General features: G+C 33.4%; 1 protein-coding gene across 6 annotated transcripts; it reads left to right on the top strand.

Moving 5' to 3' along the window:
• Positions 1–16,680: 16,680 nt before the first annotated feature.
• Positions 16,681–19,879, top strand: LOC111879579 (phosphoglycolate phosphatase 2). 6 transcript variants are annotated; one of them, XR_008224990.1, is made up of 6 exons: positions 16,684–17,194; positions 18,121–18,180; positions 18,274–18,326; positions 18,443–18,540; positions 18,750–18,849; positions 19,121–19,314. XR_008224990.1 is itself a non-coding variant. In XM_023876044.3 (5 exons), exons 2-5 carry the CDS (start codon positions 18,109–18,111, stop codon positions 19,171–19,173), a joined length of 276 nt encoding a protein of 91 aa, XP_023731812.1. In that variant the 5' UTR covers positions 16,681–17,194; positions 18,064–18,108; the 3' UTR covers positions 19,174–19,879. The 6 variants fall into 6 exon arrangements, 2 of the variants coding, with proteins under 2 accessions (XP_023731812.1, XP_023731814.1); XM_023876044.3 differs by lacking the exon at positions 18,750–18,849 and having other exon boundaries at positions 16,681–17,194; positions 18,064–18,180; positions 19,121–19,879; XM_023876046.3 differs by lacking the exon at positions 19,121–19,314 and having other exon boundaries at positions 16,683–17,194; positions 18,064–18,180; positions 18,750–18,872.
• Positions 19,880–21,281: the final 1,402 nt, after the last annotated feature.

Genomic DNA, 21,281 nt, shown 5'->3' with positions numbered 1-21,281 from the left:
TCGCAGCCTGTAGGTGTTTGTGAACAATGTGTTCACTGGTGTACTCCATCCCCCTCATGGTTGCCTTAAGGACATTTATTGCTGAGGAATCCCCTTTGCAGTAGTGTTCATCCCGATGATGATCCTTAGGCTAGGTCCCTTATGATAGGTGTTTAGGGACGTAAAGTGAGGATACCGGGAATGGGTAATCGGGTTATCGTTGGTTGATGAAATTAAATAACTTATTTATTGTGGGTTGAAAACCCTCTGTGCTCACCAGGCTCCCAAGCCTAACCCACTCAGTTTCATGTATTACAGGTAGTGGTGTTAGAGCATAGATGTGATGTTTTGGATGAGGGGTTACGGATATAGGCCTGTAGATATGAATAAATGTAGTAAGGCTTATATTGTACTATTTATGCTTTTGATCTGTATCGAACATGACATCCCGAGGTTTTTAATGAAATACATTTCTACGGAAATGCTTTGATAAATATTTATCATATTTTATTTTGGGAACAAATTCTACAACACTTTTATTTAAAATGTTACTCTGATTTTTAAACAAATCATAAACAAAATCGTTCTTTTATGGCCGTGGAAATAGGGATGCCATAAATGTCGTCCGTTGATTCATCATTTTCACATTCTCCTTATTTTTTTATGTTTTGTTGATTCGAATTCTACGTTTCATCAATATTTATTTGTTTGTGTTGGATCATATTTACAAATAGCTATAGATACCCGATTTGTGCTTCAGGATTGCATAAGACATTTACATGTATAACTATTGATGCATTGTGTGGTTCTATCTAAAAGTAATTTATAGATATCAACTACCAGTGATCTAATAGTTGATTATGAGTTTCTTAATTATCAATCATGTATACTTGATCTCTTCAATTTCATTTCATGTGTATTCTATATTTAGTGTTTTAGGTTTCGTATATATGATTTGTATGGCTTTCTCATTTCTTTTTTGCATTGCAATTATGTATGTTTCGGGTCTTTAAGAGGAATAGTTTGTTACTGAGTTAAAGGCACACCATTCAAAAACCAAGGAGATGCATGACTTTTAGAACACAAGGTGACGACAAGTCATTTCATACTCTCCCCGTCACTTGAAGCCTTGAAATCCCTAATATATCCTTGCATATCCACATCTATCCAATTTTTTTTATGTTTTAACCAATTTCATGTAAGCTTTTAACTTGTAATTTTGGTATTAGATTGGGGTTTTGTAATCCAAATAGTTGTGTTTTTTTTCTTCTTAGTAACTAATTGATTTTGAAGCTTATATTGTGAATTCATTTTTAGGAATGAATCAGGTTTTTTGTAATTTAAGCATTTGTTTTGATTAAATTAGTTCAGAAGAATTGGTTATCTGAATCAGGTTACAATTGTCAATCAAGTATGAGATTTAGGCAGGTGTTCCATGCTAAGGATAACAAATATAGCAATAATTTTGATGAAATTGCATTGGTTTATGGTTGCTGATGATTATGAACCACAAAACTGTCCAACCCTACAAAAGATGAGCAAAAACTATCCCCGAAAACTGTTGACCCTTTCAAAGTTGTAAATTTGCCTTTTCTGATAAACGTGTTTTATGATCTCACCACACCAGGATTCATGTATGTGCTCGAATCACTAATGAAATAAATGTTGTTTACTTTATGCTTTGTTTCAAAGGCTATAAACATAAAAAACGAGATTGTTTTAGTTTATTCACCATATCATACAAACTGTTTAGGTGGCGAGGGGGGCTATTTTTATGATATTATGCCCAAAATCGTGTCACCTTGGTGAGGGTTTATTGAATTGTTTTTATTTAATATCCTTTTATTATATATTATATATAAGTTTCACATCCGATTAATTACATCTTCTTTGTTGGATTGTCTGCAAATATTCATCATTGGGTAAGTTGTATTTGTATGTAGATATGATTATTAATGAATTTAATTTCTTGCCCTTAGCACACACACACATACTGACATGGCAACATGGTAAAACGACACTTAATTGACATGTCATAAAAATGTTTTAAAATTAACCCTATTCATGTCAACTCATTAGAGTTTGATTGCACATCCATAAATTGTTTTTAATAAAATAAATTATTTTTGTCACGTTTTTATGAAGGAGCAGATCATGATTGTCGAATATTGGAAGTCGAGATTAAATGAGAGTAGTTCAAAGTCACTGGAATTTTCTTTCTCTGGTAAGATAGGACATTATATATTATTTACTAATAAACATGTAATTTTTTAGATAGTGTAAATGATGTAATAGAATAGTTGATTATTTGTTGATGGGATAATTGCAACAATTAGCAATGTACTTTCATTTATTTGTCCCTTTTTTCCGGTTAACCGGATTTGACACTTTTTTCCGGTTAACCGGATTCATTACACTAGTACAAAAATGACTTATGGTCACACTTTGCCCAAAACCGGCCAGCCACACTTTTGATTAAAATTGTGTCTAAAGGTTATTGATAAAATCATGTCATTGTTTTAGCAACATTTTAAGTTGTATTGTATGACCATTAGTAATATAGTTGAAACCTTTAAACACATTCAAACATAATAAACGTGACAATTATTCGCCACACTGGAACAATGTGGCCAAATGTCAAGATCCGCCATAGGTTTGTTAGATATATGGAAAACATTTGTGATTGTTTTTCTAAGAGACAATAGATTAGTATATGCTCACATGAAGCAAATGTTTATGTGGTTGAATCAAGGAGTATATATTGACATTTGAATATAATGTAGCTAAAAGGTAATATATGGTCACATTAATTTTTTATGTGTCCATATAGTAGCGTTTATTACACACCGATTAAGAACAACAAAACAAGTAACTATAAGTATTTTATGGTCATGTTTAATTCATTATGTGTGTATAAAAATGAATATTTATCATGATAAAAGAAAACAATGTATCAGTATAAGTATATTATAGTCATAGTTAAACTTTTTTTTATGTGTGGCTAAAAGGTAAATCATGTTCATGAAAAACAAAAATAATTGTGACTATTAGTAATTTATTGTTACTTTTTACGATTTGGTGTATTTATAAAAGTAAAAAATAGTCATCATGAAAGAAAAAAATGATTGTAAGTATTTAATGGTCATTGATTAAATTATTAGGTGTGTAAAAGCAAAATACTACTTTTTTCTGTTTTACTAGTTGATTGTACTGAGAAAAATGATCACAATGGTCATTTTTTAATGAACATGCCAAAATTTTAACCTAAATAGTCAGAATAACAAAATTGATCCGAAAAAGAAACTTTGTACCATAATTTGGAAGTTTTAAATAACCAAAATTCTGATTTTGCTTTTATTAAGCCGAATATAATGTACAAATTGTCCATTTTGGTTATTTTGACCAATATGCCAAAAACGGACCTAAATAGTCAAAATGACCAAAAGGATCGAAAAGCTAAACTTTATACATAAAATGTCAAGTTTCAAATATCTTAAATACTTAATATTTTATGTTTACTAGATGAAACTACCAAAATAGGCCAAATGGTCGTATGTTTTTTTAACTGTGCAAGGACCAATCAGAACATCCATAGCCTTATGAGTTTTCCGGTACCAAAAGCCATGCCTATAAGTTATATAGGCTATAACAATAAAACAAAGATGTATAATTACAAAAGGAGAACATCGGCTATTACATATAGATGTATATCTTGCCATATCTTGGAATATAGTTGGAACAATGCCTCCAAGCATCGACCCTTGGTTAAGAAGCATCCCCTAAGTGTTACTTGTTGCCATATCAGCCCTTGATTAAGACCCTTGGCAAAGTCTAATATTTGTGTTAACTTTGTGATTGTTGATCTATTTATCCTATACTACATGAAGCATGAAAGAGTAAAAATAAATATTTTCATCACAACCTACTTCGCATGCATCTAACAAGAACAAGAATCACTTGAAAGTATTTGATGTACCTGAAGTTGAATGACTACACCATCTGATTCACTACTATACTGATGAACTCCAGGTATGGAGGCTTGAGCAAGTGGATTAATGAAAGAAAACTGATCTGATTTATTTAGGAAACTGTTTAAGAATTCCATTATGTTTGTCCCTTTATTGATTTTGCATTCAGTAGTGTTCATTTTCAGTTCCAGGGCTTACGATTCTGTGATTATAAGCGGATCCAAGCTCTAACAATCTAACTACAACCGGGAATGCAAAATGGAGAAGATTTTTTGAATCAAAATGGTTTGGTGATACATCCTAGAAACCTTATAAAGCTTCTTCGAGATCAAGATTGCTCTACTAACAATAAATTTAGAATATTATAAAATTACAAACCAACAAAAGGGTATGTAGAAAAGTAAAACAACTAACACCCAACATGTAACATCCCAATTTTCGAGTCCAAAATTTTCATTTTTAATTAAGTGGTTTATAAATTAGTTTATCAAAACATTGCCAAGATCATGTCAATACATAAAACCATAATATCATGTCTCAAAACCAAATCATCTTGAAGTAACAAAATATCAGAGTACAGTCCCAGAAAAGTCTAAGCGAAAATCATGTGTGTGTGATGCGCTGCTACACCGCCGGCTCCTTCCCCTTAGACGAAGAGGTATCTGAAACCAAAACTGAAAATGTAAGCACGAAGCTTAGTGAGTTCCCCTATCATACCACATATCATACAATCACATAGCATACATACTACCGGACAATTCTGGGGCGCCCGTCCTGCCCATGTCAAGCTATTATGGGTTGCTGACCTACCCATGTCAAGCCATTCTGGGGTGCTGACCTACCCATGTCAAGCCATTCTGGGGTGCTGACCCACCCATGTCAAGCTATTCTGGGGTGCTGACCTACCCTCCGGTCTATCTCAACCGAATGCGGGGACTATTTCACCCCTACTACTAACACATAATATCATATCATAATCATGCTGTCAGACATATCTGGGGTGTCCAACCTACCCATTGGCCCTAACGACCGAATCGGGGACTAGTCCCCTTCTACTGATACTATCTCATATAACCTGGAAACTAGCAAACTAGCATACACACATATCTAGCAGTCTAGCATACTCACATGTCCAACAATAACAGACCAGACAATTATCACAAAGATAACCATCCCAACTAACAATTACTAGTGGGTCGGCCTTGGTGCCTTAGACCCACTTCTACTGGAAGGTAACTCACCTCGAGATCGTGTAGTGTCTGAACTGTCCTCAACGCGAAGGTAGGCTCTCCTCGACTCCTCAATCCCTACACGACAACCCTCAAGTCATCAAACATAACATACAACCCTAACCCGGGTCAATACCAAAACCAGGCAAAGTCAACATTGGTCAAAGTCAACACTCAAACGACCTGACTCGCCTAGTTGGTCTACCAACTCGTCGAGTCCATACTCCATTAATTCGATCCAACCCCGACTCCACTCGTCGAGTCTAGCAAGAACTCGACGGATTCTCATTCATTCAAACCATCAGGACCATCTTCATCCGACTCGGCGAGTTCATCTCCCTCATAAGAATGTGTCCGGTCTACGACTTTCCGAGTTGTCTGAACAACTCGTCGAGTCTATCTTCAAAGATTGGGAGATTGCCTTGGACTCGCCGAGTCTGTTCATACACTCGTCGAGTCCCATGATTCCCAGATCCCTTTTCATGTCTAAACATCTACGGGACTTTCCTCCCTAACAACCGGTCCATCCACAGAAAGGATTTGGTGATCCTTACACCGAGACTCGCCGAGTCCATCCTTGGCCAACACTATACAGTCGATTTAAATGGGTCTTAATACACCTAAACCATAGATATGGCCTCCTAATGTCAATTTTACACGTAAAGTTCCAAACTTGGTACACATGCAAGGGGTCTTTAGCCCAAAAATCCATAAAAGATGGCCTCCAAGGTGCATGGGGTGTTCATGGCAGCAAAATGGGCACCTTTGTGCCATAAAACCCCCCAATAGACCTGGATCTAAAGCATACACTGACTTCCAACACTTAATCCCGAATACAACCTCTCTAGGGCTTAGATGAAGGAAAAGGCCCAAAAATCAAGATCTATAGACAAAGGTTCAGCTTCATACCTCCAATAAGCTGAAAATGAGCTCCAAACTCTGGATCTATTTGTTTCCCCTTGGTCTCACAAGCTCCTTTCCTCTTCTCAAGCTTCACAACCCACCAAAAAGCACCAAAATGGCCTTAGAACACACAAAAACGGCTAGGGTTTCGATCTGCTGTCTTCTGGGAGTATAAGGGACGATAGAAGCTGAGATAAGGTGTTTAAATAGGGTGCAAACCCTCAATTTAGGGTTTTACCCAAACAGCACCTACTCGTCGAGCAAGTCTTCCGACTCGTCGAGTAGGTCACTTAAACTGTCCGCGGATCTCGACTCTACTCGATAAGTTGGGCCTCCAACTCGTCGTGTCCCAGAGAAAAACACAAGAAATGCTTGAATTAACTACATACTAGGAAACGGGTGTTACACAACAACCAGACTGCTTGGTTCAAAAGCTCTATTGTTTTCTTTAAACTGTCATAAACCAATTTAATTTAAAAAACGCATGCCCTAAATTTGTAAGAATCAGATCAAGAACCAACATCCAATTGAGCAACAAGTAGGTTTGAAAATCACCACATAAAACCATATCTCTAAGATGTATCAATGAAGCTTGAGAAAACCTACAAATAAATTCGTCACCTCTCTTCCCTTGTTTAGCCGCATAGGCAGATTTTGAATAAAAAATTTAAGCTTCCATCTACCACGCTATGAATTCAAATTGAACCCCAAATTAAAAATAAACATGAACGAGTTTAATCCTAAATCAAAGTGAGCCAAAACCTTACATGAATAATGTTGAAATTTATCTTATCAGGATAGGAAATAGGCAACGTAAGCGTAAGAAAACTCCAGTGATGAAGAAGGCATATCGAAAACTGACACCAACTACAAAAGAAGATGTGTTTACTTACCCTTTAAGTTTGAAGGTGATATTGAAAGACTCTATCTGATTTGAAATGTTGTTGTTGTCTTTAATCGCCAATGTATTTATTAGGGCTTCAAAATTCTAGGAAGGGGATGTAATATGAATTTATGAATCGAAGAAACAATTTTTATGGCAAGGAAATAAAATTTTTTGAGGGAAAATTTATATAACAAATAGTTAAGATAGGGTGGGAATCAAATGTTTCGAATGGAAAAAGAATTTTAGGATTACAAAGTAGGGATGTAAACAAGTAGGGTCGAGCCGAATTTTACTCTAATCGAGCCATTAAGAGCCTCGAGCTCGTTAAACATATATAGACCTTAGGATCGGCTTGTTAAGGCTCATTAAGGGTCGTTTGTCCCTAAAGCTCGTTAAAGATCGGGATCAGCTCCTTATTTTTTTTTAATTAATATATAAGTAGTAAATAATAGTATATAAAATAAAAGTATATTATACAAAAGCTCGTTTAAGTTAGCGAGCTTAAACGATCCCATAAGTATATGCTCGAGATCAGGCACATTCGTTAAATGATTTTTATTCTAGGCTCGAGATCAGGCTCGGACTCGTTAAGGCTCGACTCATTTTGAGCTTTTAACAATTTGATCGTGAGTAGCTCGCTCTTGCTTGCATTCATTTAGATTGTGATATTCCCCACATCACTTCCACCATACTCCATCTCCACACCCCACCTCCAACTTGCTTGACACTTCCACACCATACACCCACCTCCTGCACCACACCCTACTGTCCTTCTTATACCCATACCTACAACCAAATGTATAACTCAAACCTACTTTTACACCCACCCAATCCTACTCATCCAGTCATACTTACACTCACACCAACAACTACATGCATTACTCTATCAGTAGTAATCTGTAAGATATAAGCTTTAATCTCTAATCATTAATCATTAAGCCTTAATAGTTATTCCATAAGCATTAATATGTAAGCCTGAAGTCCTTATCATTATGTTGTAAATCCTAAATCCTTAGCCTTAAGCCTCATGCCTTAAGCCATAAACCATAAGTCATTTGACTTAAGTCTTAATCCACTAGCCATAAGCCCTGATCCATAAGACATAAGTTATATGCCTTAAAACCTAAAGCCTAACCCCTAAGCAATAGGTTGTAAGTTGTATGACCTAAACCCTTAGCAATAAGCCATAAGTCCACAAGCATTAACCTACCCAATGTATACCCACCCACTCACTTACCTAATTCTACCTCACCCATGAGATGGGTAAGGTGTGGTGGTGGACATTGTTGGATTAGTGTCTAAGTCCATAACTATAATTGGTATGTACTTGAATAGATTTGGCATGGTCCATTTGGGTTGCACTTCACCGAAACAATTTATATGGATAGTCTTTTGAGAATAGTATGTTTATGATTTATATTAATATATTATAAGTTCTAATATATTAATATGGAATCATATTATTTAATTAGTATTGATCAAGAATTAATTTAGAATTAATTTAGTGGTCAAAAGGAACTAATTAATTTGGACTCTTATATATAGCATGGGCCAAGTTAATTTAGGTTGGGCTAAGCTTGCATGGATAGTCCATGGAGTTTTTAACCCATGGACCCTATGGAAATGAAAGGTCATATGTATTAGGGTTTACATGGATGAAACCCTAATCCTCCATACTATATAAAGAGGTCTTTGGCACATGAAATGGCACTAGTGTGTGTGTGTGTAAACAAGAGTGGGCCAATTTCTAGTGTGCTTACTATTCTCTCATGTTTTCCAAGGTGTTTTGGTGATTTGTGATTCCAGTTGAGGCTTCCACACTATTGGGGCTAAGCTCTTCAAGTTAAAGACTTCAAGCTACATTAAAAGGTATGTCATCTAACTATTTCTTGTAGTATAGTTGCTTCATATTATACTAGTTAGGATGAAACCTTGGAATATCAAATATTTGCATGTATAATAGAGAAAACATAGATCCAAGGTTTATAGGGTTGCATGTACACCATAGGAGTGTTAGAATGCTCAAAACCCATTGGTGATATCAGAGTCTAGGCTCGTTTTCAATTATACTTGATGCTATTTTCAAGAAAAATCGTTTTTTTTTTTTTTTTGGAATCTGCCAGTTCACCACGAGGTGGTAAAATTTACCACGAGGTGGTGATTGTTCAGTGAATTTTTTTTTTTTTTTGGCCTGTTTTGGATTAGAATCATTACCACAAAGTGTTTTTGTTCATAAAACTTGATTTTGATGTTATGGTAACGTTTATTCTCATCCGAATAAATGATAATTGTCAAAGTTTCAAGACTTGTTTTAGTTTATGTGATTAGCTAAGTTCTTGAAAATTGTTGATATGAATTATCTTCACTTATGAGTTTGATCTTGTTTATAGAAAAATTAATTGATTATTGTGTTAATTGGTAATTTGATCTTAATGGTTTTTATGAACCCCATAACTTGTCCTCAAGTTATGGAAAAATGGAGAGTTTTTCTTTTAAAGTGTCATTAAAAGTCATAGGTTATGAAAATGGAAGAGTTTCTAATTTTAATGTCATCATAAAATGTTTTTTATGTCTTCCATAAATTGTCCTCAAGTTATGGAACTTGAAAAGTTTCTCATAAAAACCATATTAAACTCATAAGTTATGGAAACCAAAAGTTTTTGAATTGTTCAAAACTTGCCCTCAAGTTTTGGAATTTCTAAAGTCTCACACACACTTTAATTCCAAACCCTAGAGTTTTAAAAGTTAAAATTCAACCCTTATACTTTATAGTATTATAAGTTTATATATATATATATATATATATATATATATATATATATATATATATATATATGTATAAGATCAATTCAGTCTTACCGTTAGTAGGCCTCATTCACGAAGTCGGTCTATAAGAGGGATATAAGGTTACTACTTATAAAATGGCAGTTTAATGAGTGTCAACTCTCACCCACCGCTTCCTTGACTGGTGGAGGGTTGTTATCCGAACGGGTAGGACAAAGACTATAATTTTCATTATAAGTATAATGATAAATATAAAGTAACTAAACCTTTTATAAATTCTCAATCTTAGTTACTTTAGGAAAATGTGAATTTGATGCTAACCCATGAAATTACACTTTTCACTTTGCTTAAGTCGTTAGTGGAGCGTGCGTGGTTAACCGGCACACTAACCTAGATTTAACAAGGTAGGCAAAGGGTAACTTAATATTTATCATAGTATCGGCGGAGTGCGTGTGGTTAACCGACACATCGATTAAGTGATAAATATGAAGGGTACCAAATATATTTGCATGGTTATTCACACCTTGTTTTGTGATCCTCGGCATCCCAGTCACAAAACTTGAGAGGGCACAATAGAGATTGGAACATGCCATTGAAAAGTTCAATGAATCTCAAAAGATCTAGGAATTTCAAATCCAATTAAAACCTAATAAATTATTTCGTTTTTTCATGGGGGAAATTGGTGAATCATCATTCGCCTACCTTAAAATATTTTATAGTTTGGATTACGGCATCCCTCTTCCAAGTTATAAAATATTGTGTTGGGTCCTAGCCTTAATATTTCATATTGGGTGTTATATTAAGGACTTTAAATCAACTAAATTGAATTTCTCCCTTTATAGATGTCTGGTTTAGACAACTATGATCTTCCCAAATCTCATACTTCTCTTCCTCCTCCTCCAGTTATTCTCCCTAACCCACAAGTTCAAGGTTACTCAAGCCCTATTGGCAAGCAAGGTCTATGTGTGCTCACATCTTGGAGATGAAGTCACATATTGACAAGCCGTGAGAGTTGGGTGTCAAAGTCTTGAGGAAGTTGGATGTTGACTAATCACTTCCTAAGTCACATAGTGTGTTCGTTAAGGATTACTATGTATCAGACTATGACATGAACCTTAATGATCTTATCTATTTGCTTGGTGCTGTTCAATCAACAATGATTTGGAGCACTGGTAAAGCAAACTGATTAGAAGATCAACTTCCCAAAATACCATGGACATTGACAATGGTAACATTGGATATCCTGAAAAGCTTTTTCTTCCCAATGGAAATGGATCGACCATAGTCAAATCGGTTAACCAAGTGGTAAAGAGAAAGGCTAAGTCTGAGATAGTCCCGTGTACCATTCCCAAATGGTCCATTGCCAAAAGGAGGGACATTGGTTACGAAGCTGCCCTAACTACCTGAAAGATCTGAGAGAAGGTCAAGTCAAAAAGTTTGACTCTGCTTCAGGTAAGTCCACTGTCTAACTTTATTAAGTTCCTATTCGAAGATTCTTAATACATTTTGATGTATGGCAGGATCAAGCAAAGGGAAGGAAACTTAAAGGAAGAGTATGTTGAATCTGATCGCGAAGATGGATTTCAATCGCATGGTTCGAATATCGAATTCTTGAGCTACTACTTAGGAGTTATGATAGATTGCTAAAAAATATGTATTAGCATAGTTTTCATTTAAAGTTGCATTGTAAGGAAAAAAGATTTTTCCGCATTTTATAAATAAATAAAATTTTGTTTTATTTTATTTTATATCTCCTTGCAATGACATTTATGAAAATTGATGTTTGTATGTTTCCAGCAATAATGGAAATATGAATTTGATTCTTTCATTTGTAGTACTGTCTAAATTTACCAAATAAGGAAAGATTCTCATCACCCAAGTTTTCAATTGGACCGAAACTTGGAATCATGCAAGTTGTATAGTATGATAAATTAGAATTTTCATCTTTGGAAAATTAAGACTAATTCCTTGTTCACATGTATATGTGAGTCAAGTGAAGGACTAAGGGATCAAGTACACATTCGTGTGCACTGGTTAAGTCCACCACAAAAGATCGATAAGACTATTCGTCATGATTTACTAAAGTTTAGTAAATATGGTTATACTTAACAGTTTAAGTATAATTCTAAAACAATGGAAAGTTTCGATGTATGGCAGAACGAATGGGAAGAATCAAATTAGGCAGAAATATAAAAGTTTCTCAAATCTGAAAAGATGGGAAAGTACTTTAGTATCATGTTTTGTGATCATCTTGATGATTAAGAAACCATATCACAATTGGTTCTCTAAGGACATATTAATGCATTCCTATGGCTAAGAAGAGGAATCGTGAATTGTTGAAATGGTTAAATCAAGAAGATGAGTCATACTTCATTCCAAAACAAGTCTTAGAGTCATACTCCAAGATTGTAATTTGAGTGATACATCTTAAAGAAGGTTTATTAACACTTGTCAAATGTAAGAGTAAAATCTGTCCTACTCTTGTACATTTGAAATTGGTAAGTTGTGATGTTTTGGATAAAACAGAGACCAACTTAGGCCAATTGTGTGAAGTGTTTGTCTTGATAAGAATCTGCACGATCTCTTGAATATTTGTTTGTCAAAGAATGGGTCTTGGCAAGAGAGTCTTATATGTCAAGAGGACAGTGGGAGTTTAAAAGATCCTGAAAGAATTTCAAGATCTAATCAAGAATAAAACCTATAGTTTCTCACTAGCTCACGACTTGAGGTTTATAACCTATCGTGTTAACATATTCCTATTTTTGTGCCCATTCCAGTTAAAGTTGGCTTTGAATATGAGTTCTGAGAGTTCTCAATTAGTTGCATAACAGCTTGGAAGCAATGACAGGCCCTTGTGTTGCCAGATGGCAAGAAATTAAATTGAACAAGTTTAGTCCATATAAGTTTGGATTTTTCACTTACCTTGTCTTGTGATTATGGTTTTGACAAATTCACATGGACAGGAACACATACACCATAAAATCTAAGTTTCATAAGGTTTCTCTCCGATTCATGAAAATGATGGTGAGGAAGCGCTTTCACTAAGTGATTTTAAGTAGATAGCAATTATGATATTTGCATTCTCAAAGTCGTTAGTGGAGCGTGTGTGGTTAACCGACACACTAACATGGACTTGTGAGGAATGGCAAAGGTCTAAACAATTGAGACTATGATTATGACACCCCTTTTCATAGTTTTGAAATTGTTTAGACACACATGTGTGCTATCTAAGGAAATGTGAATGATTTTGATAAAGTTTTTATCAAAGCATCTTGTATCAGAAATCTGAACTTTGGTAAGAAAGTCAATAAAGTATTGATCTCTAGAAGTCCAGCAGATTTCTGAGTATATGTCACAGCTAGTGGGAGCATAAGTGTTATGCTAATAATCATCATGCAAGTGGGAGCATGATAATTATAATAAGCGTTGCAAGTTAGCAATGTTAATTATAGAAAACAAAAGTTTCAATTGGGAAAAGTTTTTTTTACTATAATTAAGGGAGAGGAAATTATACTTCATTTCAAATCTAAAAGCTTAGATCGTGAGATTTTAATCAAATTTAGTCAAGTGTATATATATATATATATATATATATATATATATATATATATATATATGAATGTTATGTTGGAATGGTTCAACTTAAGGAAATTCTATATATGGGAACATTATTTGCGTTCTAAAATTCGATTATGATTACGGCATCCCTTTTCATAATCTGAATTATGAGAACATGGCAAATAGAATTAGAAATATTATAGCAAAAGACTGGTCTAGTATCATGTCTTTATGCGAGACATCGTGAATCGTGTCCTATATGCTTCAGATATAGGATTGATTGCATGTGCTATAATATTCATCTATTCTAAATTTTTCCCAATGCCTAGAGCATTAAGAGGGAAAAAGTACTAGAATTGGATATGACTAATTTGATTAAGCAATTGTTGAGGACAATCTAAGGTTTACCAAAGATTGGTTGCTCAGGGACAGTTGGAAGTATAGTGTTAATTTTGGAAGGACCATATTGACATATTCTGAAAAGAGGCAACTCTTGTTCAGAAGTGATAGTCAAAATAAGAATACGGAGATGTCTCCATAGGTGGAAGTTATTTAATATGTGTAAGATTAGAAAAAACTGTAATGCAAGAAGGATGTTCAAAGCAATGTACTTTGAATATGAGACTTCGTTTCCATGGAGTTGATCTCCATTGGAATACTCTGTAATGTCTGTTGAAAAGTCTTTGTGACTTTGTGCATAATCATTACAAGAGGATCAATGCATATAAGTTTAAAATCTAACAAATTTCGGTAAATGGCAGAAATTTGGAATTATTGCATTTTCAGTAAGGATTTGAGTTTGTGAAATAAGAATAATTGGAATAAGATTGTCATGAAGTTGGTTTGTAGATGTCCAAGGTATTGGACATAACAAGAGTTGTTGCAACATTCATGAGTGCTCATAAGTTATGAGTATTAGATTAAACCCACGCTCATTTGACTCACTTCATGGATTTTATCACGAGTGATCACGAGACGATAATATCTTATATTCTTCAAACCTAGAGATATGAGTTGTTGCCTATGAGTTGGTTATAAATTGATTGTACGAAAACGCATTGGTAACTCGATGTTATAAAACATGTCTTTGTGTATGATTCAAAAAATAGTAGAACAAGCATATGAGTCGGAGTTTATCCATTCCTTTTACCCTTGAAGGGATAAAAGCGATATTTGTGGGAACCTCGATGATTTACTGATGACACCCCGAAGTGCTTGGCCAAGCCTGGACTGATTTGATTTGTTCAATTAGTCAGTCGTCATAAATCATAAATCGGGAAACAACAAATGGACAGAAAGAATGATTATAATCCATGTCTTAGTCCATATGATATCTATAATGGAGGAATATATGATCCCTTATCTAATGGACAAGTCATTGACTAAGGTCAGAGTTCGACAGCGACTTTAAGAGCTACGACTGCTAGTCGGGTTTTGGAGACTGTTGGATTGGTGTCTAAGTCCATAACTATAATTGGTATGTACTTGACCCAATTTGGCATGGTCCATTTGGATTGCACTTCACTGGAACAATTTATATGGATAGTCTTTTGAGAATAGTATGTTTATGATTTATATTAATATATTATAAGTTCTAATATATTAATATGGAATCATATTATTAAATTAGTATTGATCAAGAATTAATTTATAATTAATTTAGTGATCAAAAGGAACTAATTAAATTTGGACTCTTATATATATATATATATATATATATATATATATATATATATATAGCATGGGCCAAGTTCATTTAGGTTGGGCTAAGCCTGCATGGATAGTCCATGGAGTTTTTAACCCATGGATCCTATGGAAATGAAAGGTCATAGGTATTAGGGTTTACATGGATGAAACCCTAATCCTCCATACTATATAAAGAGGTCTTTGGCACAAGAAATGGCACTAGTGTGTGTGTAAACAAGAGTGTGCCAATTTCTAGTGTGCTTACTATTCTCTCAAATTTTTCAAGTTGTTTTTGTGATTTGTGATTCCACTTGAGGCTTCCACACTATTGGGGCTAAGCTCTTAAAGTTCAAGACTTCAAGCTACATCAAAAGGTATGTCATCTAACTAGTTTCTTGTAGTGTAGTTGCTTCATATTATGCTAGTTAGGATGTAACCTTGGAATATCAAATATTTGCATGTATAATAGAGAAAACATAGATCCAAGGTTTATAGGGTTGCATGTACACCATAAGAGTGTTAGAATGCTCAAAACCCATCAGACATATGCCTCAACACTCACACCCACCCCAATCATACTCCTACACCCACCACACCTAAATTAGAATAGATGGTAGGATGTATGTGGGTGGATAAATGCTTATGGCTTATGGCCTAGAACTTATAACTTATGACTTAGGGCTTAAGGATAAATGCTTATGCTTATGGTGTTTAAAGACTGGTGGCTTACTAATGGTTTAATTCTTAAGGCTTATGTTTTATGGCTTACAACTTAATGATTAGGGTTTATGACTTAGGGTTTAAGTATTGGGGCTTAGGTGATTAAGGCGTATGTTTTATAACTTATGACTTAAGGCTTATGATTTAAGGCTTATGTATTAAGTATTATGTCTTAGGGATTATGCTTAGGGCTTACGGCGTGTGGTGTATGAATTATTGATTATGTATTATGGCTTATGGCTTAGGCCATATGGCTGATGGCTCATGGCCTAAGGCTCGGGATCTAGGGCTCAGGGCTTGTATCTTATGGTGTATGGAATTCAGATCAATGCTTATTATCTATTGATTAAGGAGTAATGCTTATAAGTTAGGGTTTAGGTCATATTTCTTATGGTTTATGGCTTATGTCTTATGGACCAAGGCTTAGGGTTTAAGGCATATGAATTTTGGTGTATGAATTATTTCTTATGAGTTAGGACTTGATGTATAAGATTAAGGGCTTATGACTTTTGGTTCATGACTACACACATACCATCACCTATATACCTATATCCATACCCCTACACACAAATACGTGTACACTTATTCCCACAAGCTTATAACTTGCCATGTATGACTTGGGGCTTTAGAGTTATATATGTCTTAAGGTTTATGACTTAGGGCTTCACTTTAATTTAGTTAATATTTCCATTTTTTTGCATCCAAAATGAATAGTCACAAAACACATTTTCTGTATCATAATATTGCATTTTCTTAAATAAACTCACACACACACACACATATATATATATATATATATATATATATATATATATATATATATATATATATATATATATATTAAATACCATCATTCAAAATTTCAAATGTAATTTTCAATTTCCCACTCAAGATTTTATTTAAATTTCACTTTCACACACCTTAAATTTAAACTCCCTCCGAAACATTAATTCATTTTATCTTTATTTTCTCTTAATTTCTTTTTTTTATTCGAACTCTTCCCAAATATACAAGGGGCAGGGCTCCGTTCGCTCCGTTCTCTAATATCTGTTTCTACGCCCAAGAATCGCTCAAAATATGCTTTTTCTCTATGATCTACGCTGCTGACTAGTCGGTTGGTCTTCGAAAGAGTTGATTTTGGCCGCTGAATGCCATTGTGTAGTTTTTCATTCTTACTTTCATGCTTAATCGGCACACATGGAGGTGACTTTTAAGGAACCACAAGTAAAATTAGGTCGTTTTTCACCATAATTTTGAGAGCAACTTGATCTATCGACGAGTTCTTGTCCGGCCGATGGAAGGTGGTTATATCGATTTGATGTTCTGCCTCCTCCGTTGAACAGAGGCCACTGTCACCAACGTTCTATGGCCCTTCGTCATCGCCTTCCGGTCGATGGTACACCTTCTACTCCTCCGGGTATCCTCCGACATCGTCTGCTCCTCCGGAATCCCTCCAACATCTATCCTTGTCATCTCTGAAGGTTAGTTCTTCTTCCATTCTAAAAGCATTTGATTAAGGGGGTGTTTGGTAGGGAAGAATAAGGGAATGAATGGAATGTGGTATTGCCCTCTACCTCTCAAATCGGAACTGTATGCATGATAGCACTGAAAATCAGCATCGTATCTTCAATTTATCGAAGAAAAATTCTCGATTTTGTACTTGAGGATGAGCACGATCGCAACATTTTCCCTCAAAATCCCTGATTAATTTCCAATCAAATCACTATAAAATCGTTTTCATGTGACAAATTACATAATCCATCAGCAAAAAGCTTCAAGGCAATTTCATCACGACTTCAAGAATTTTGATGCTACTAGTGTTTTTTTCTCCACTTGCATGTTTGTATGTTTGTTGTATTCTGTGTTATTAATGTTATCTGATATGGATGTTTATGTTCTTGGCATTAATATGTATTCCATTTGCTATTCGTTTTCTTGACATCAAAATTACTGTTAAACTATGTTAGGATGGTAAGTTTCGATTTTGATCAGGGGCATCAGAATTAGAAGTTCTTGACATCTATCTTTGTGTGATACTGCATTTGCATCACTTATTTGCTTATTTTAAAATCCTTTAACAGTAATCATGTCATCTTTATTAACCCTTATGAACTAATTCTATGAAAATATAAAAGAAAATATAAAAGAGCTTTGACTTATTAAAAAAATTTGTCATTCATTTCATCCACCTCCTTTTTTCTTCACCATAAATGTTTCCTACCAATTTGCTTGCTTTCTAAATTATTACACTCGTTTGAAGCTAGCACTTCCAATTGTCTCAATCTTTTTCTGCCAATTTTAATCCAAGTTTTCTACTATTATCTCAAGATGCAACATATTTGTGTTGTAGGGGTATTTAATATATATGATAAATGGTTTGGTTGGACATTAATAAATGCATCTGCAGGAAGAAGGGACAAAAACTATACACCTTAAAGTAACTACTCTCTTTGAGCATGATAAAAATGTAATGTTTACATAACTTGAATTCATATTTTAAATATTTTTTACTGCTTAATAGTACATCATCAAATAACAGTTTTTTTAAATTATGATGCAGATTGGAGCAGTTGTGGTTAGACATGATACAAATGTAAACTATGAAAAAATACAGTAAGATACCCCATTTACTCATTTTAATAACATCTTATATACCTAGTGTTCTTGAATTATATCTATTTGTTGAAGTTAAATTTATAAAAAGATGTAAGTGGTGAGTAATTTTATAGGTACGCAACTCTTTGCATTCATGAGAATCCAAGATGTATTTTCATTGCTACTAACAGTGGTATCATTATCAATATGACTGATTTACAAGAATGGCCAGGTAAGAATCAAGGGCATTCACGTCTTTTGCACTTAAATATCAAGCATGAGTCTCTGTCCCACCTTTACTTTTCGGGTTTGGTTTCAATGTAATGAAGTACAACATGTTTAGTCTTTGGCTATATGACTTTTCACAAACTGGGTGTCAAGGTTTGACTTTGTTGCTTTAAGGGTCATATGGTAATTAAGTGTAATGTGTTGCATTGTTAGCTGTTGGGTGAATGGTTGTTTCTGTTTGTGGGGCAACAGAGAAAGAGCTAAATGTATTTGGAAAACCACCAACCTTTTTGATGGATTTATTACAAAATATGTAAGTAGTCAATTAAATTCTTACTTCCATTTCTTAATCTATTACAACATTATACTTCTAACTTTTTCTTACTATCCAATTATAGCATTATACTTCTATCTTTTTTCTTATAAGGACAATACTATAATAGGAAAAAATGAAGTATGATAAAATTAAAGAAATTAAAGATTACATTGGTCAAGTCAGATAATGCACAAGTATAACACATTAACACTAGTTAATTATTCATATTTATCTTAATGTTTGACACCTATAATTTTTGTTGCTCTAGGTACCAAATCCACCATCCAATCAAAATTAAAACACGAAACTCCACTATTCTAAGAAGAAAAAGAAAACTTATACAACATTAGAGGGCATGACAACAAAGTTGGAGATATAGTTCTTAGTTTATGTGTAAAGTCTTGTGTGTGTGTATATATATATATATATATATATATATATATATATATATATATATATATATATATATATATATATATATATATATAGAGAGAGAGAGAGAGAGAGAGGGGTAGGTTCAAATGTTTTTCACATCTATTGTGTGTTACAATTCACCAATTAGAATTTAGTATTAATTATATGTATATTAAATGCTATCCATATTTATAACTCATTTTTATGAAAACTAATTAAATTCGTCATTAACGTCAACAATAATATTCTTTCAGAATAAATTCATATCTAGAAGAATGAGAGTGTATTGCAGCAGAATGAGAGTGTATTCTAGTAGAATACACTTCCGTTCTTCATATTCCATACAATTTTATTGTATTTTAAGTGATTGAGTCTTGAAACAAAGTACGAACTCATATATAAAAACGTAGATGCAAATTCATTCTGAAAGAATGTTATTGTTGGCATTAACGACGGATTTAATTAGTTTGTATAAAAAAAAATTATAATTATGGATATCATTTAATATATATATAATTATGGAAATCATTTAATATCTATAATTATTTAATTAAATAATTATTTAATTTACTAAATTTCTATTGGTGCATTTTAGCATACAATAAATATAAAAAACAAAATAACCTACCCTATATATATATATATATATATATATATATATATATATATATATATATATATATATATATATATATATATATCTTTTGTTTACAAGTTAATGTCTTTAGTATTTGAATTGAAAACTTATGTATTGATTTTTTTTATTAATGTTAATATCATTTTCTTTTAAGTTTTATCATGTTTATTTATTTTTTTTATTTTACAAAGATTGGAAATAAAATGGATAATATGTCAATTGGTAATTGTAGCTTTACATAAACATTAGTTACATCATATTAAATAAAAATCTTGTGACTTTATATAAAAATTAGTCACACCAAAATTATAGAGTAAATTACATGAATGGTCCCTATGGTTTGGGGTAATTTGCACGTTTGGTCCCTAACTTATTTTTTTAACTCGGAAGGTCCCTATTGTTTTTTATTGTTACACGATTGGTCCCTATTTTTTGTTTTTGTTACGTGTTTGGTCCCTATCTTACATAAAAAGACAGTTATCTAAATAGGGAAAAAATTGTAGGGTGGGTAAGGTAAGGTGAGGGGGTGGGGTTGGGAGTGTTTATTTAAATAAATTAAAAAAATCAAGGGAAAAATAGACTTTTTATGTAAGACAGGGACCAAGCGTGTAACAAAAACAAACAATAGGGACCTTCCGAGTTAGAAAAATAAGTTAAGGACCAAACATGCAAATTACCCTAAACCATAGGGACCATTCGTGTAATTTACCCAAAATTATAATATTTTATGTGACTTTATATAAATATTAGTCACACCATTGTGTCTATAAATCAATTGTGGTTATTTTTAATTGATTTTCTATGTTGAAATGATATAAAATAGTCATACTTACAACTTTTTATATGTCTAAATAAAAGAAGCGGTCATGATATGTAATGCAAATATGACCGTAAGCTAATATTAAATATGTAATTTTAATAAAATGTGTCTTTATAACACTTATGGTCATGTTTCACGTAATTGTGTCTCTATACGATAGACAATGATCACAATAAGATATTGTTTGTGTGACTAATTATTAACAAATCGTCACTTATGAAAGCAATTACATGTGACCATTTAAAGAACATGGTCATGTTCATCGTAATTGCATGTTTGCAAAAGACACTCAATAGTTTTAATAAACTTTGAATTGTGTGACAAATTATTAGCAAAACGCCACATTGAAACATGTGTATCGTCAGTCAGTGATATACAGTCACTACAATTACTAAAAAAGTGTGTCTACCGACGATTTAACGCCGCAATATTGGATAAAATGATTGATTTTAGGAACAAAATTCCCTACATATTTGCCACACTTTTATGATACGGTCACATATTTTCATCTCATATGGACACTACATTTTAAAGTGACCATAAGACTCATACGATGAC

The sequence above is a fragment of the Lactuca sativa genome, chromosome 7 (genome assembly GCF_002870075.4).
Source record: "Lactuca sativa cultivar Salinas chromosome 7, Lsat_Salinas_v11, whole genome shotgun sequence".
NCBI classification, from domain to species: domain Eukaryota; kingdom Viridiplantae; phylum Streptophyta; class Magnoliopsida; order Asterales; family Asteraceae; genus Lactuca; species Lactuca sativa.
This window is presented reverse-complemented; position numbering and strand designations above follow the sequence as displayed.